This window comes from Callorhinus ursinus, unplaced genomic scaffold, assembly GCF_003265705.2.
Source record: "Callorhinus ursinus isolate GAN/ISIS: 27379988/994484 unplaced genomic scaffold, GSC_fseal_2.0 scaffold41, whole genome shotgun sequence".
NCBI classification, from domain to species: domain Eukaryota; kingdom Metazoa; phylum Chordata; class Mammalia; order Carnivora; family Otariidae; genus Callorhinus; species Callorhinus ursinus.
The window spans coordinates 4,193,647-4,211,905 of record NW_027397103.1 but is presented as its reverse complement, the minus strand read 5'-3'; the positions used below and the strand labels follow the sequence as shown (position 1 = coordinate 4,211,905).

General features: G+C 48.1%; 1 protein-coding gene across 2 annotated transcripts; it reads right to left on the bottom strand.

Moving 5' to 3' along the window:
• Window positions 1–370: 370 nt before the first annotated feature.
• Window positions 371–18,252, bottom strand: WSB2 (WD repeat and SOCS box containing 2). 2 transcript variants are annotated; one of them, XM_025889386.2, is made up of 9 exons: window positions 18,182–18,252; window positions 11,912–12,080; window positions 7,149–7,393; window positions 6,859–6,990; window positions 4,400–4,500; window positions 3,077–3,249; window positions 2,227–2,337; window positions 1,996–2,103; window positions 371–1,388 (listed from the first exon to the last, which is right to left on the bottom strand). In XM_025889386.2, the coding sequence occupies exons 1-9, from the start codon at window positions 18,192–18,194 to the stop codon at window positions 1,226–1,228; spliced, it is 1,215 nt and encodes a 404-aa protein (XP_025745171.1). In that variant the 5' UTR covers window positions 18,195–18,252; the 3' UTR covers window positions 371–1,225. The 2 variants fall into 2 exon arrangements, with proteins under 2 accessions (XP_025745171.1, XP_025745170.1); XM_025889385.2 differs by having other exon boundaries at window positions 11,912–12,119; window positions 18,182–18,243.
• Window positions 18,253–18,259: the final 7 nt, after the last annotated feature.

The window sequence follows — 18,259 nt, the reverse complement described above, 5'->3', positions numbered from 1 at the left end:
AGCAACAAAGGTGGTAGAGGAGACTCTTGTACTTTTGCAACAAGTTTTATCACGTTAACACTGGCCTCCACAAAGCACCTAGTAAGAAAGCCAAAGGATAAGATGTTGCATTTCTTTTAAAATAATTTAAAATATATTAAATTTTCCAAAGGCAGATTTCATTGGAATGAGGTGTCTTGATCAGAGAACTACACGCCACTGAAGGAGAACAGTACTTTCAAGGAGCTAGTTTTGGTAAGGGGTAGAGGTGAACTGGGCTGGTTCGTCCGATGAGGCAAAGCAGCGAAGTCAGACCTTGTATATGACAATCAGCCAAAGCGGAGACAACACCAATTCCCTAAACAACGAAGAAGAGACATCTTCACAACTGTTCGACTTAAGAACTATAGTTTTTAGATACCAGGGAGGAAAACACAGTTGTACCTTAACATCTGTTGAGAAAATACAAATAAATAGGCTGCAAACAGCAAACCACTGACAAGTCAGCCGCCGTTTGGACAGTCATGCAGTTGAGGAATACATCCCCGTGTACCCAGACACACACATTTGTCATCTCCGGCACATGCACACCGATTAAAAAAAAAAAAAAAAAAAAAAAGCCGTTTCTAGTGTATCAGTCAGGAGCACACCTCTGAGTGCCCTGTAATCTAGCTCCGACCTCCCAGCAGATGGCTCCATGAACACTCGGTCCTGCTGGTCAGAGGGGAGCTTGTGGAAGGCAAGCACTTGCCAACAGCAAAGCCACTCTGACACAGCAGGAGAGAACTTTTTAAACAACGTCACCACTGCATCTGAAACATGACAAAGACAAGTACTAGGCACAAGCCAACACTTGCCCACTTGCCGGTCGAGGGAATAACCTGCCCCAGCAGAGAGGCTCTCGAGGCCTGGTTACTCTGCTTATCAAATCAACATTAGTCACTGCACTCTGAATTGGAAGGACTTTAGAAAGTGTTCGACGTTGCCGTTTCTTAGTGGGCTGAGGATTTCAGGTAAGGCTCTGCCGCCACGGAGCTGTGAGCCCCTCTATGACTGCCTGCCACAGGTCACGCAGAAACACCTGGATGACCAGTCCGCCGGCATCTGCTTTTGCTACACTCTGTTCACTGTCTCAAAGAGAAATTCTATTTCAATCCAAGACCAGCTGTTTGGCCCATTGCTCCCAGCTACTCCTCTGCCAGGAAGTCTGTTCCTGCTACAAGCAAACGAGACTATGGCGCGTAGCTTAAAAAGTCCTGTATGTGAGGAACTCTTTCATTTTCTTGGGGATTGGCAGTGCTAGCACTTGGTAGGTGGTCAGGAAACTTCGAAGGGCTTTCCGGCATAAGTGCTTCAGTGAGGACAGGACCCGAGGAGCTGTCCAGAACTGGACATGGCCATCCCTTGTCCTGAAACGGAACAGAAACGGACGCTTTAGGAGAGACCTTGGAAACACACATTTTCATGGTGAGGGGTATTAATGTTTTGACTCTTGACTTGCGTTAGCAGGAGACACCCGGGGAGTGCAATGCAACCCTGATGGTTGAAATGGATGTAAAGGCTATGATGCTGAATAATTAAGGGATCAGAAGAACTCAAGACACTTTTGATACCAAAGTGCTATCCGTGAGCTTGGCCCCTTCCGAATCACACCGTGAGTTCCAATGCGGCAGAGGGAAGAGTGCCGCCTCCTGAATTATACATGTTCCCTGCACGGTGGTTTCTGCCCTAAGTGGTTTCTCAGAAATTCTGCATCATCCCGACTTAGGCCTCCTTGTGGACGTGGCCCATTAAGTGGCATGAATCAGAGCTGTTTAATTACTCTCAGATTAAATATTAAGAGTAAATGATAACCTGTACTGGCAGAATAGAATATTAGAATTTTGTGTCCTCTTAGATTTCCTTTAAAGGCTTCATCATAGGCAAGAACATTCTAGATGCTTGCTCTCCTTAAAAAGCTACGTGGTAAGACTCAGCAGAAACCGCTCCCCATCTGTTCAGCTATCAGACACGTACCCTGTGGCAATAACTCCACCATGTGGAAAAAATGTGCAGCAAAGACCATTGGTCATAGGAGCAAATGCAATTGGAGTTTTCAGTTCCAGGGCCCAGATCCTGAGGAGTCTGGACGAGAGAGAAAAGAAACATTCGCACATTAGCAGACATGGGGCCAGCCCCAGAGGGGGATGCTACAGTGACTTGCGGGGACTTGCTCTGAGGCCACACACCGAGATGTCTCTGCATTACCTGTCATCTGCCACCGTGGCAAGGTACAAGCCTTCGGGAGAGAAGCACACAGATCTCAGGGAGCTAATGTGCACATCACTGTCGTCCATGGGGAGGTCAAGTTGGGTGTGGCTGAGGAGAAAGAAACAGGGCGGTCGGCCTGGGATGATGACCACCCTCCACCCTTCAGCTTCATTCCAATGCTGGGGCTATGATGGGCTCAAAGACCCATCCTTACCCCCTATCGAAAACCGTGGGATAGGGGGGGGGGGGGGGGGGGGGGGGAGCGCATTTCCTAAGTGTCTCGCGGAAGGGGCTGAAGGGTTACTCACACTCCCTGTGCTAATTTCCTTATGCAAAGTAGGTCAGCCCTCACTTCAATGCCACAGTACAAACTGAAAGTCTTTTTTCAGCTAAGATACATGATAATTATAGGACTACCTATTATTTGCCTCAGAAAACAACAGAGACAAAGAGAAAAAGACCCAAGTTTGTGAGAACATGAAAATTCATTTTGGAAATACCAGTTTCGGTAAGAGGATCGTTCTGAACTTGCTACTCTGGTTATTAGTAAATGGAAAGAAAGAGTCACTTTGAGGTTTCATTAACGCTGAATCCAGAGAAGTACACACAGCCTCCTACATCAGGAGCCTTGAAGGCACTCGGGTCTAAATTGAGAACGTAAGTGACAATGAAGTGCCACTGCACGCCACTGCCTCAGAAGGCCTGAACTCACCGTGCCTCTTACCCAGGCACCCCCCGCCCCGCCACCTGCCCCGCCCCCGCCCCCATGCGGGCCATGCCTAACCCAAGGCAGCTCTCTCATCAGTCCCGCCCGCAACACGGTCCGAAGCAGGGACCCCGGCCTTACTGAAGTAACCTCAGCCTCTCTCCAGTATAGGGGTCCCACATGATCACGTTGGTGTCGTAAGAGGCCGTGACAAGCAAGGCGGAGTCGGGGGAGAAGTCACAAGAGACAACACTGCTTTGGTGGCCCTCTAGCTTCCGGATTAACGTGTAGGACCGCATGCTCCACAGGAACACCTGTGCAAAGGAACAGGTGCCCGGTTAGGGGCGGCAACAGTTTGCACAGCAAGCTGACCCGGCAGTGCCAAGTGAAGCCAAGCTCTCCACTCCACGTCACAGAGGCTTAGGTGAAGCAACAGGTCTGAGTTCCTAAGGTGCCGACCAGCGCACAAGTTCAAGGAGCCTAGTCTAACAGAATATACCCAGCCAAGTTCAGAAAGACTACCGGCTAAAGTGCATCCGTAGAGGCTTCTCGGTTCTGCTTCTGAGCCCTGTTTGCAAAATCACAGCGTGTGCTGATAAAGCACTATCTTGTCCTTTCAGTTAAAAGTAAAAATAGGGGTCAGAGGTGAGCTCGAGGGCTCCCAACAGAGCGGTGGCCCCTTGCCAAGCCATTTTACACCACGTGTTTACAGAGCAGTGGGAATGTGCCCCACAACTCTATGGACATCTGACACAGCTCATCACTTGAAATCTTTTTGAGAATCATGAAAAATGGGATTTTATTTTCTTCCCTTGAAGAAAACTTGCCGTCACGTAGTTCCAAACCCCAAATGAATGATTAACCACCTGGGCTGTGCCACACAGTGAACTCTTCACTCTCCTGGCTTAGTCACCACAAACAGCTCGATGCAGATGTAGAATCCGACAAACACACCGTTCCCAAATTATTCTTGGGTTTCTAATACTTTCTTAAATAACAGACAGGACTTCAAAACAAAGTTCAACAAACAACCGTACATTCTGATTTGAAATGGAAATTCCCATTACACAGATTCAAGTTAAATTGTTCAAAGGAGGGAAATCGGGATCCATATAGGGGTTGCAACTTTTAAAATCTCAAGACTCCAAGGGGAAAAATTTTAAAAAGCACACCTTTACCGTTTTGTAAAGGCAAACAGCCCTCCTCCAGTGATGAGGGCAATCCATGTCCTTCAACACCTCCTCTCTTGGTTTATTCAACGCGCGCAAAAGAGAGGCGACGACGTGCAGGAGGAGGGCCCGGCCCGCGAGCATGCGTCCCACCGGGGCTGCTTTGCAGCTGGGTTTGGAGGGGTTTTGGAGGCGCGGGCCTTACCTACCCTCTCCCACACCAGGCCCGTTCAGGCCTCCCGGTCTCACCGCACATGGGCAACAGAGGAGGTAGCGCCCGACAACTGAGCCTTACCGACTTCTCCCCAGCGGCGGAGCACAGCATGCTGCAGTCGGGCGAGATGGAGCAGCAGTAAACCCACTGCAGGTGGCCCGAGAGCACCTGGATCTGTTTACCTGCACAGAGAGGGGCACAGGGTGAGCCGGTTCGCGGAACCACGCAGCCGGGGGCCCGAAGGACCGGGAGGCATGGCCGACCCACCTGGTGTGGTGCCCTATTGCCTGAGCCCCAAAGCCCCTTCTTTTAGAAATATGCCAGGAGTTGTCATTTAAACACCTGACATCTATTTACACGAGAGTGTAATCCCCAAGGAGATCACTACCTTCTGTTTCACCAAAATCCACAAGACCGGTGCGATAAAGGCTGTACACAGATCACATCTGACAGATCCCTTTGCTAGCAGAGAACATTCTTTCCAGGGCCCCCCAACCACCTCTAATACTTTGGAGCATCCTTCCAAACGTGAGAATGTTTTATCTTCACTCGTCGTTGACGCTCTGTAATGGTCTCCCCCTCCCAAGAGTCCCACCGCACACTCTCACCATCGCCAGGGTGTCTGGCTGAGCCACCTTGCAGAGCAATGAGGCCCGTGTGCTCTGCCGTCAGGCGAACCCGGGTTTGAACCCTGACTCCACTGATTACTCAGCACGTGCCCCGGGGCCACTCACAGAATTGGTCCAGTTCTGAGTTTGGGGGGGAAAAATTAAAGGCTCATCTGTAAGCATAACAGAACAGGTGAATACATGGAACACGTTTCTACCCCATTAATTCAGATGGTATTAAGGATCTAGATTTTCCATGTTCCGTGGAAAAAATGTAAGGAATATGAATCTATTTTTGTGGAACAACGACCCCCAAATCCTAAGTGTGTCTGAGTGTGAGTAAGGCACCGAGGGAAATACGGGAGGCTCTCAGCGTGGGTCCTGAGGCTGCGGGGGTTTCAGGGAAGACAGTGGAGGGGGGGATGTGACAGGGAAAGAGATGGGGAGGGGGGTGGGGTGAAAACCAGTACAAAAGAAAAAGGAAAGAACTTCTCTGAACATATATACTCACGCAAGTGCATTTAAGAGTCTGTGTATACGTGTGTATACGTGTGTGGGTGTATACAGTGTTTCGTGGTCTCTTCAGCTACCCCACAAGAGCAGTACCAAGCACCCCCACCCCAGGAGGTTCTGGGTGCTGAACAATTTCGGGCAGGACGGCAGGGCAGGGCCCCGTACCCAGGAACCCTACTTTACCCCGCCCCTCCTGAGAGCGCCCCAGTGCACTCGCCCGCTCCCAGCCCCCTTCAGCTAGTCCTCTCTCCCCAATCACCAGAAGATTTTAAAAGTCACTCTAAGAATCTTCCTTACGTGATGGCAAGCTGCCTCTGGATACACATTAAAAATGGCGCTGCCCTGGAGAAGGCTTCCCAAGCAGCAGACCTGTCTTGGGACTTCAAGTTCCGCAGCTAAGGGCAGAAACTACCAGAGTTCTCTTGGTGACCAGATGCCACCAGGTGAGGACACCACAAGCACCTCCTTGGCAGTGTGACAAGTCATCAGGCTAGAGTCTCAGCGGGCAGGAGGTCCCCTCTCGTGGTTAGGGGGGGGGGCTGGCACAGCCACGGCTGAGGCAAGAGTACCAGTGCCTTCGCATTATTGGCGGCGACTGTGCCTCTCTATCAACTGTCCACGTCGCCATTTCCTCCTTCCACCTCCTTCCGGCCACTGTGTCCCTGCCCATGTGGGGAAGAAAGGGCCTGACCATAAATTCCTCTTTCCTGCGTCACCTTTCTGGTTAAAGATCAGTACCAGAGATGTATGGGCCACCTCTGTATACAATTCTGCTCAAAGCAAAATTCCACAAAAGTTGACCCCCTCTAGCTAAGAGAATCCTTCTGGGCAAAGATTCCACTTCACAAAGAAACGATTTCTAACAGGAAGTAACCAACATGGACGACATCCTCTAGACTGGCAGTTCTCAACCCGGGGAGACGATGCCCTTCACGTGGACAGGGGGCAACGTCTGGAGACGCTCTGGCTGTCACAACTAGAGAAGGTGCTTCTGGCATCTAGTGGGTAGTCCAGGGATGCTCCTCAACATCCTGGAGTGCACAGGACAGCCTGTAACAAAGACTTAGCATGCCCAAAATGTCAATAGTGCCATGGTTGAGAAAACTTACACCATAGCATCTATTTTCAATAGGAGTAATTATCAGTAGGGGTGAAAGGTGCTTCTCAGTAACCAAAAAAAAAAAAAAAAAAAATCTTACCTTTTTTTTTATGTACAAAGCATAGATATGCATTCAGTGCATCAATAGTGTACTTTTAGTATTAATATCTCATGGGGACGAGGCAAGTGTGTGATTAGAAAAAAATGTCTTTCAAGGGTCCTTAGGAAAATCGGTTGAGAAACACTGTTCTAAGATAAAAGTGAGAAGGGGGCAAACAGAGTATTTCTGGGAGCTACCAGCAGTTCCATCACTTCCATACCATGTTTGTTCAGGTCCCAGATGCGAAGAGTCTTATCCCGAGATGCCGAGACCAAAATCAAACTGCCACTGGGTGTGAAGCTCAGATCTCTCACGACATCTTGGTGGCCGGAAAGATTCAGAAGCAGGAGCCCTGGCGTGGGAGCAGGGGCACTCGGTCAGGGAGAGGTGGCACCCGGCCTGCCAGTCACAGCTACACCCCTCAGCCACCTGGGGGGCTGGTGGCCTGTCTGGTCCCTGATGAGTGCATGCATGCACCCTGGGACCTTGCCCCGGCCAGAAATGACCTACCTGTCTGCACCTCCCAAATCTTGATCTGCCCGTCATTGAGTCCCGTAGCAAGGATCAGGCAAGAGATGTCTGGCACTTGGGCATGGTGGCGTGCCCAGAGCTTCCTGCTGGGTGGAGAAGGCCACGGGCTAAAGGCCAAACCCCAGACAATCTGCCCACAATCCAGAGTCTTCTCCTTTGGGCTGCCTCGCCCTTTTGTATCATTTTTGCTGCTTCGGCTTTTGGCTTCAAACCCTTTAGGGATGCTGGAGGAAGCAGAGATTCCTTAATGAGTCAAAAAGTGTCACCCAGTCAACCAACTATTCATTCCATGATTTCTAAGATATTAAGGTTCTAGAAACAAATTGGCCTTTGGTGAATTTAATTTCTTTTTAGAATTCATGTAACAAAGACTTCATTAGCCTTGGTTCATCCCATTTGTGATAGCCCTGCAGTGGGGTGACCTGCCTTGTGGGATAACTAGATCACAGAAGCTCCAGGGAGCCCTACGCTTCCTCAGAAAGTTCTCTCAGGTTTGGTGCATGGAAGGAAAGATGCACTCAGTTTCTCCCATGAGGAAGAAAGCATGCCATAGGTTTGGAACTAGGACAGATCTTAGAACTTGAATACCCATCTGCTGTTCCCCTGCGTGATGAGCCCCTGGCCTCAAAAGGCCCAAGGAGCAGGAAAATAAATCCTTTTCTGGCCCACACATTTGCTTGGTACAAGCTGGTCTCCACCTTCCCTCGTTATGTTCCAAGCAATTAATTTCACTTACTTCTCTGGGTACATCCAGCACAGGAACCGACCAGTGGGGGTGATTGAGGAGAAAGAGCCCACAACTGCAGAGCTGCACTGACCTCAAAGATCCCGCGGCCCGAACCGCTCCTTTTACGTTCTACTTACGGTGAACCACAGGCCCCGATAAGCTCCGCGAGACTCACTCCCTAAGACCTAGGCCCTGCCCACCACTGCTCCAGCAGACCACATCTCACAGGCTTGAGCAGCTGGACAGCCCTGGGATTCAGCCCCCAAACTTGGAAGTTTCCTGTCTGCAGTACACTTTATCAGTGCCAGTATTAAGTTCTATTTTTCTGTGTGACCCTGACCACATGCTGGGGTGTATCAAACTCAGGGAAATGAAGATGATGAAGCTGGAACCCAGTTCCGTGAAAAATCCTATAGTCAACGTATATGTAACTGGACCTCTTTATGCATCAGACTTGTTCCCCCAAAGCTGGAAGTAAATCATATTTTTGCCAAGCGTGTGGCTGAAATATATTAAAGAATTTAAACCAAGCTCACCTATAAAACTAGAAGGGAGGAATTAAGGCAAATATAGGTAGGCTCCATCAGCCCTAAAATTCTATTAGTCCAAATCAGCTTGGCAAGCTATGTCCAGGCCAGCATTCTGTTTTTATAGATAAAGTTTTACTGGAACCACGTTCATTTGATCACGTGCCATCAATGGCTGCTTTCACACTCTAAGAGCAGAGGGGAGGAGTCTCAACAGAGACCAGATGGCCCCCAAAGCCAAAAATATTTATCACCTGAGCCTTCAAAGGAAACATGTGCTGACCAATGGAGTTTGAAAACTTGTTGTCCTGACAAGCATCTGAATGTGATAGTGTCTTTTCGACCGACCCTGCTCAATCCCCACACCTCACGAAGCTGCCTGGCCCTGGCGCAGGGGCCTCAGTCGGCCATCCAGGGAGGAAGCGTGGAAAAGGCAAGCTATAGGGAAAGCTCTGTAGGACAGCTGGGGACCACCGCAGCCACTTTTGTTTTATTTTTTATAAAATCCTAAATTCTGCATTCGAATTAAGGAATGATCTGTAGCTACCTTATTCCACAGGAATTAAGGCACATCCACGTATTAATTCATTTTAATATCATAAATTTAATTTCTCTAGAAAGAGATACTAAACCCTCCATTTTAGGGGTAGAGTTAACTTTCCTAGGGTCACAAAATCAGGGGGCCAAACTGGAACTAGAACTCAAGTCTTGGGTATCCAGGCCTCCTACTCACCAGATCCCCTAGACTTCTGAATTTGCCAATGAGTCAAGGGATGAGTTACATGGGAGATTGGGGGTATATGCATGGGAAAGGAACAGCTAAGGGCAAGGCAGAGTCACTGGGAGAATTTAACTTCACTGAAATTCAAGTTTCTAAAAACTGTATTTCTAAAAGTAGTAGAATTATTTCGCTAGTACCAATTATTCACTCAGTACTAAAAGCACTATTATTTTTTTTAAATATGTAACAATCTGAACAAGAATCTAAGGACTTCAGATTTCCCCTTTTAAAGGACTTTTAAAATAACAATTATTTTCAATTATAAAAGTAATAGAGAACTGTGGGAAAAATTTGGAAGTGAGACAAATAATAAAAATTACCCATAATCCTAACACCACTCTAACCACAGTAAACATTTGTCTGTAAGTTTTTATATGTGCGTATATACATATATTTTTAAAAGACAAATTTGGGATATTACATATATAGTTAATAGCTTACTATTTTCATTAAGCCTTATAAGCATTTTCCTAAGTTATTATTCTTCAAAATGTGTGATTTTTCCTTAAAACAAGTAACTTCTCACTTAACACACTGAACAGTAACATTTCTCTCACTATATTAAGCAATAGATACACAGAAAGGATTAATACTCAAATTTCCATTTTCCTGAGTTCATACTGGACAGATATATTTACCTATAGTGATGTATATGTTTGAATAGAAGAGTGATTTTCAGGCAAACAGAGTTTCCATTTGCATGCTTTTTAAAAGATTCTTTTTCCGGCACCTGAGTGGCTCAGTTGGTTAAGCATCTGCCTTCAGCGGATCGGATCGAGTCCTGCATCAGACTCCCTGCTCACCAGGGAGTCTGCTTCTCTCTCTCCTGCCCCTGCACCCCGCTCGTGCTCACTCTCTCTCAAATAAATAAATAAAATCTTTAATAAATAAATAAAAATAAAAAATACTTTTTCAGACCATAAACTTGTACTGGACTGGATATAAAGTTAAGTCTCTTGCATTTAGAGTAGGAGATCAATAAAAAATGGAAGACCTTGGCATTCTCATTAAACTGATCACAGAAGGAACTGAAAATAATGATTAAAAAAAAAAAACTCTCTGAAGGCTGCAAAAAATACCCTATGGCATTGCCAAAATTTCCCTTACCATCCTCTCTCTCATCACTGGGATTTCTGGTTTTTCACTACTACAGAGCTAATTCCGCGATGAAAATCAGTGTATGGAAATAGATGACCCCATTTCTGAGATTCCTAGTAGCGAGAGGAACATTGTCAAGGTCCTTGACGCATACTACCAAACAGCCAGATTCCCACCGGTCAATCCCAGCAACGCCCGCCCGAGTATGAATCTCAGCACGCTCTTGTTGGCGGGACCTACTTTCAAGGCCACGAGTTTCTGATGAAACACTTAAATCTAACATGCAATTTGTAAGAAACACCCAAAGCAAAAACAAATGAGGCCCTCAAGGGCAGGGGCCGTGTTTGACTTATTTCAAGGTTCCCAGCCCCTAGGCTCTGTGTCAGGCAAAGATTTCCAACAGATGCTGCCTCAATCAATGGAGTCGCCCTGTCCTGGCTGGGCCATGACCTGGAGCTCACAGCACTCAGACACTGGGCCCCGTCCAGCCCAAAGAAAGAAGCTAGTTAATACCAGAAACTAAATTTGGTCCATAGAGGAAAACACAAAAACCCAACTTAAATATGGGCAAAGGATGTGAATGGACGTTTCTCCCAAGAAGATACAGGATAGGCCAAGAAGCACAAGGTGCTCCATGTCAGAAGCCATCAGGAAATGCAGATCCAAACAATGAGATGCCACTTCCCACTCTACCAGGATTGTTCTGCTAGAATCAAAAAGACAGACAATAACAAGTGTTGGTGAGGGTGTGGGGGATATGGAAATCTCACACATCCGCTGGTGGGACTGCGAAACCGGGGCAGCCACCTTGGGCACCAGTCTGTTTCTCAAGCAGAGAAACACCGTAAGCCTATGTCCATAAAAACAAACAAAACAAACAAAAAACAAAAACCCGTACGTAAATGTGCACAGCGGTATTATTCGTAATAGCCAAAAAGGGAAAACCACCTAACTGTCCAGCAACTGATAAATGTCTATGCAAGGTGCACTGTCTCCATACAATGAAATATTATTTGGCAGTAACGGGAAATGATGTACCGATACAGGCCGTAAGAGGGCTGACTGGAAACATTCTCCTAAGAGCAAGAAACCTGTCAGAAAAGACTCCACAGTGTACAGTTCGATGTATGTGAAAAGTCCAGCATAAGCAAATCTATGAAGACAGAAAGGGGATTCGCGGCCGCTCTGGGCTGGAGAGCAGTGAGACTGGAGGACGACAAGTGAGGGACGTGGGGCTGCTCTGTGGCAATGACAACAGTTTTGAGATTAATCACGGTGAGAGCCGCACCACTCCCTGAATGCCACCAAAAGCCAGTGAACTGTACACTTTAAAGGCGCAGATTGTATGGTATGTAAATTACATCGCAATAAAGCTCTGAAGAGTAACAGCGGAGATAACATGATCTCCACAGAATTAATTTTCCCACGTACCAACCGTGGGGCTCTGGAAACCCCAATGATCAATTCCTGAACTGTTTTCAGCCGCTCTCCCTCTTCCGTTCTCGGGCAGGGAGACCCCAAAGGGCAGGGAGTCATGGGGGAAAGTGCGCCAGGTCCCCCATTGTGAGGATTCCCTCGCCCCTCTGGGCTTGGGGATGCGAGAACTTACAACTGCTCCTCCAGCGGCCAGGGGATCAGCTTGACGATGCAGTGTCCTTGAGACCAAGCAAACCAGGAACCGTCCGGGGAGAAGGCGACGCTCCAGGTCTCACAGCTCGACTTCCAATCAAACTGGTGAGGGCGCCCCGGCTTGAGCTCGGCCAGCAGCAGCGGTTCCTCTGAGACGGGAGACAGCATGCTTCAGGCAAACGCCCCCGCTGCCTCGGGGTGGGGGAAAGTGGGGAGCCAGGCTCCAGACCACCTGGCTGACTCAGCCCCAGGAAAGCCGCGGTCTCCCCAGGCCGAGGGGTGATACTCTGGATTCCGGGAGGGAGTTGTCATTTAAATGACCTGCCGCAAGAACAGTAGCCAAAGGCCACATTCCAGTGCGGTTACTCAGCCCTGGCCCTGGCCACCGCTGGTTAACCATGACTCAGAGTAACCTCTGTGCGAGTGAACTCAGTGAATGGAGGCCTCATTTTCCTATGAATGCCTGAAGAGGAAGAAAGGAGAGCCGGCCCAGGCTGGGACCAGGCTAGATGGTGCAGATTAGGAGGCCTTCCAGTGTATTTAAGGTCTCCTCAAAAGAACCTGCCACTGGGAGGGAGGCCTAGAAGGCATGTCTGAAACTCCAAGGCTCCCCGTCGCTCACCAGCCTCCTCCCCATCACCAAGGCACTTGCCCTGCTTCCTGCCGCTCGGACCTCTGGATCTGGCCTCCCACTGTCCACCTCTGTTCTGGTTTAAGCCTTCATCCCAATCTTGCCCAGATCTTTCATGAGACTCCCCTGATTTTTCCTGCCCATCCCCCCCCCCCCCGGCGGCTGAAGCTAAAACACACGTCACATTTCTCTCAAATGCATTCCAAGGCTCCCACCTGCGTCCACAGTAAGGGCAGGGGAGCCTGGGCCTCCTACCCGACACCACGGCCCCACCTCCTTCCCGTGACCTCTCTCCACCGGCCACACGAGTCACCTGGCCACACCCCACAAAGCTCATTTATGAGACTTCCCAGGCCCGCATCTTGAACTCTACTGAAGCGGAAAACAAGTCCCACCCTGCTTACTTCATTCTCTCCTACAGTTAGGAATTTCCTTCTGGTCCACCCTCCACCAGAATTTAAGCACCCTGTTCAAACACCAAAATGATTTCATTTTCATCTCTCTCAGGGCCTAGCACAGTGCCTTGTGAAGAGCTGGTGCTGGACTGGTGCTTCTTCTGCCACCTGAAGGGCAGTTCCTAGTTCAAGTCTCCACTCAGCGGAAGGTTTTCAATGGCTGATGAAGCTCGCAAGTTAAAGGCGTTCAGAACTGGTTTTTTGCCCACTAATTATGATTATGATACACACATAAAAACTGTCTTCCACTCTGAAAGAGGTCACTTCCTGATGTCTATGTTCCACCTCAGTAGTTTCGAGACCTTGACCCTTTTATACCTGTTACCAGATAGATGCTAATTTAAATAGCCCTATTTCATTTATTTTAGGATACACCTTTATATGTCTTCTCTCATTTTGACCTCGCCAAAATCAGGATGTGCCTTACAAATGATGAATTTTTATAGTTAAATAAGCAGTATTTTTTCTCAGTGATAAATAAGAGCCATTGTATCTTGGGTTTAACGAAACAGATGGTAAACACGCATATATAGCGAGATGCCTATCTGTATATGATATTTATATACATATATATATATTTCCTGGTATATGCATTATAGAAGGTGTGGGTACTACCTTATTTTATAAAATAAATGTGTTGCTGAAGAGTCTGTCTTTAAATAGAATTTTAATCCATCAAGCCTTTGGTGGCTTTGCTATTTAAAGAAAAGTAAGTTTCCTTTGCAAAGAGAATATTCATTTCCTGAGGTTCTATGTATAAATCTAGGTTTTAATACATTAGGTCTGTCTAAACTGACATTTCTATAGGCCCAGGTTATTCTCCTGAAATCTGTACATGTTTGTACATGGGATCTTTTCATTTATACAATTACTTGTCAATAGGAACATACCCCCTTTGGATGGGAATATCTGCATGGTAAGAAGTTACATTTTAAATCCAAAACAGGTCTCTCAATGTTACCCAGCAACCCTGTGGTGTTGTCTTCATTCTCATTATTCCTAGTGGTGACCTAGCCCTAATCTGTCAATGCCTCCTTCAGGTAATCCAGTGGTTCTCAATGGATTATGTCCTCTGGGGACAGGTGGCAATGTCTGGAGACATTTTTGGTTGTCATAACTGGGGGGGAGGGGTGCTACTGGTATCTAATGAAAAGAAGCCACAGATACTGCTAAGCACCCCACAGTGCAGAGGACAGCCCCCCACAATGAAGGATTATCTTGCTCAAAATGTCGATAGTGCCGAGGTTGAGAAACTCCAATGTAGTCAAATATTAAATGACATCGACTGATCTGGAGGTACATTTTTATCTACGGGATGAAACGTCTTTATTCCACCCTGATAATATTCACACTTGGTTCACTTCCCCCCCAACAGGCACATTATCTATCCTTTTGACACCATGGAGGCTCTGCACAATATAAAAAGGGGTCCTCCCTGTTTTCTCTCTTTTTCTTTACTTCCCAAACCAAATCCATTAACAAGTTCTATCGAGGCTGTTTCCAAAACGCTTGGCAAACCTAACTTCCCTCCATCTCCATGGCTACTATTCTAATCTATGCAAACCATCTCATCAACAAGATCTCACTAAGCAGCCCTGCAACTGCTCTCCTAGCTTCCCCTCTGCCCCACCTCCAATCCTCACCTCCTAGAGTGATCAGTTTCAACTACTCTTAGAATAAAATTCAAGGGGCGCCTGGGTGGCTCAGTCTGTTGAGTCTGCCCTCAGCTCAGGTCATGATCCCAGGCCCCGTGTCAGACTCCTCGCTCATCAGAGAGTCTGCTTGTCCCTCTGCCCCTCACCCTGCTTGTACTCTCTCTTCCTCTCTCTCAAATAAATAAAATAAAATCTTAAAAAATAATAATAATAAAATTCAAGCTCCTTACCATGCCCTTGATGTCCTGCATAACCTGGCCCCTGGCCTTCATCTCCCACCTGGGCTTATAACCCTCCCTCCCTGCCCCTGGCTCTAGCCTTCACTTACCCCTTGACTGTGCTTAATTAGTTCCTACCTTAGGGCATTTGCACCAGCTAGTCTCTTCACCTGGAATTCCCTTCCATGACTGGCACCTTCTCTTCATTCAGTCTTGGCTCAAATAACAACTCCTTCGAGAGCCCTTCTCTGACCCCAAGTCAATCTCCTTCATAACCCCTCCTCACATCATGTTCTTTACAGCACAATCACTATTATGATTAGCTATCGGTCTCCCCCCAACCAGGACATCAATTCCACAGAAGCAGGGACCGCGTATGTTTATTCTCAGTGCCTCGCAGAGTTCCTGGCAGAGAGCAGGCAGTCAGTAAGTATTTGTTGAATAAATATACATGGTATACCTCTCTAAATATAAACAAAATGAAGCCCTTTAGACTATTACGTTGCCTATGCCAAACATTTCACATGAAATGCTTCTTAAACATGGGCCATACCCAGATTTCACACTCTATTTCTGTGATTTGGAGATTTAATCTGCTATTTCAGGCTCAGGAATCCAGGAGCTAAAAGAAGAAAAAACTCAGTGACTCCTGTCTCTTCATTTCTAGAACTCAGGAAATTCTGAAGCAGAGTCTGGGCCCAAACAAAACTTGGCTGTTGGGCAGGGGAGGGAGGGTGGTGGAGAAGCCGTAATTAGTGCAGAACTTAAAAAACCAGAGCCAAGAGGATCCAGCTTTCATCTGGGATTGTACCTGCCGTGGTCCTTTGTGGGGAAAAGGCCCATGGATCAGGGTGTTCTAGTTAAACACTGGGATGTATTTGGACGACCAGGCCGAATGGAAAGATATTTATTATCAGCTTCTTCTGTGCAAGGAGATTCACCTGAACACGGAAATGGAAGCAATGACTCCAGCCAGCAGGGAGCCTGGTGATTTGTCCTGCCTCACCACCTTGACACTGGCTCTTCCATTGGCCCAGAAAACTGCCTGGCAGGCCCCAGATCCCTGTCTGACTGCTCCATCTTACCATGCAGGGCTCAGTGTTGATGTCACGTTCTCGAAGACCTTCCTGGCCTCACTGTCTGAAGTGGCTCGGTCACTTTCTTCTTCCTCCGTTCCATGTTCTTTAGAGGTACCACTCACTCCTCTCGTCTTCATTGCTTACTTGCTTTTATACACTTACTGTCTAGCTCTTCCCAACCCACACCCCAAATCTGCCTCTCTGCCCGCTGCAACTGAGCTGCACTGTCCAATACACTAACCACTAGCCACACTTGACCACCATTTGCAATATGCCAAGTCCGAACTGAGATGGGCTGTTAGGTGTATAACACACACTGTATTTTGAACTTAGTACCAAAAAAAAAAAAAATCTAAACTATATCAATAATTGTGATTACATGTTGAAATGGTAGTATTTTAGACATGTTGGATTGACAGCTACAATTTTAAAATTGGTTTCACCTGTTTTGCTTCTTTTAATGCAGCCACCAGATTTTAAATTACAGATGTGGCATTATATTTCTATTGGCCAGAGCTGCCTTAGAGAGTGCCTGGCACACAGTAGATACTCAATAAATATTTGTCGAAAGAATAAATGAATTCTAACCACTGCTCTGAAGATATCTACTGTTGTCCATTGTAATCCGATTACAATGGACTTTATTCAGATTCAAAAGAATGTAAAAGTCTCTGGCTTTTTTTTTTTTTTTTTTTTCAGCAACTTGGCAGCTCTCAACAGCTCTGCCCACACCCCAAAACAGAGTCGTCAATCAGGAAAAACTCAGAACTGGAAACAGATTCCAGCTAAAAATGGAGGCCAGCTACAGATCGCTTTCAGTTTTAACTATAAGGAGTCAATGGAAACAACAGCGGAAGCTATAAAAAGAGTCACATAAGATTCACACAAACAGTAGGGGCCATTTAAAAAGTGGTAACACACTCACTGAAAAGAAAGCCCTTATCTAGATGGGAAGGCAGAGAGCTGCCTCTACACCTTTTACTGAATGCCTGACTACAGCAAACAAAGAAATGACATTTCCCAAAGTAAAAAGTTACACCACCCCAGGGAATACCCTGATTTGAACCTACCCCCCCAAATTCCCCCCCCCCCCCATCAAACTAGCCAGGGAAACGCAAACATCAACACTCAGAATCCTCCAAGTAAGATGAAGCCTGAACATCACTGGAAGAGTACCAAGAGGTTCTGGAACGATTTTGAACCCTAGGCCCTGACCCCTTCTGAGAATTTTCCCTAAAGAAACTGCCTTTAAGCATGGAGATATTATTCAAGAGTTGGAACTCCCAGAATAAATCCCAAGCCTACCCCAAATTTCTGTATAGGTAGGGTTTAGAGGCAAGGTGGTTGGAAGGGAGAAGACGAAGGGATAGTCTGGAGGTTTTGCCTTGGCCTAACAAGCACACATAACAAGCATACCGAGATTACACGTTCATTTGGCCTGACTCTCCAAGTATATCCGATATTCTCAGACTTCCACAGTTTTCTGATGACAGCTGTTAACAAGGACAGAGGCATGCACCTCACCCATCAATGTAACCTAAACTTGCCCTATCAAACATGCCAGCACGGATCAGCATCCCCAGCCCCACCCCACCCCACCTCTCCCAATGAGTCTCCGTTGGGAGAGGCTCGCAACAGATTCTTTAAATAGGGACCCAGTCCCCATTCTGATGAATAGCAAGTTGGGAAGCTCCCAACCACCCACTGGGGCACGTACTATTATTACCCCATTTTGCAGATACAAAACAGACTTGGGTTAAGCGGCCCGTGCACGATCCCACCGCTTCTTAAGGGGCAGACCTGACGCCCACCCAGCCCCGCAAGTGCGTCACCGGGCACCTGGGCACCCGCCCCCTGGGTTATCACCCCGAGGGCCCGGCGCACCCCCGCGTCCCCCCTCCCCGGGCGTAGGCGTCGGGCCCAGGGAGCACCCCCCACTGTCCTGGGGCACAGAGATCCCCGGCACGCGGTGGCCCGTGCTCCTCCGGTCCTGTCCGCGGCGGGCGGGAGGCGCGGTGGCGGCCGCTGACAGCGAAAGTGAAACAAAGCTGGGCGCCGGGCGCGCCCCCCGCCGCCGGCCAGCGCGGACGGCCCAGGCCCCTGCGCCCCCGCCGCGCCCCTCCCACGGCCGAGCCCGCGCCCCCGCCCGCCCCCCGGGGAGAACCGGCCCGGCCCCGCCCGGCGGGAACCCGCGCACCCCGGCCCCGCTCACCTCCGGCCTCCATGGAGGACGCGCGCGGGCCCGCGGCAGGCGGCGGGCGCCTCAGCCCCCCGGGCCGCCGGCCCTCCG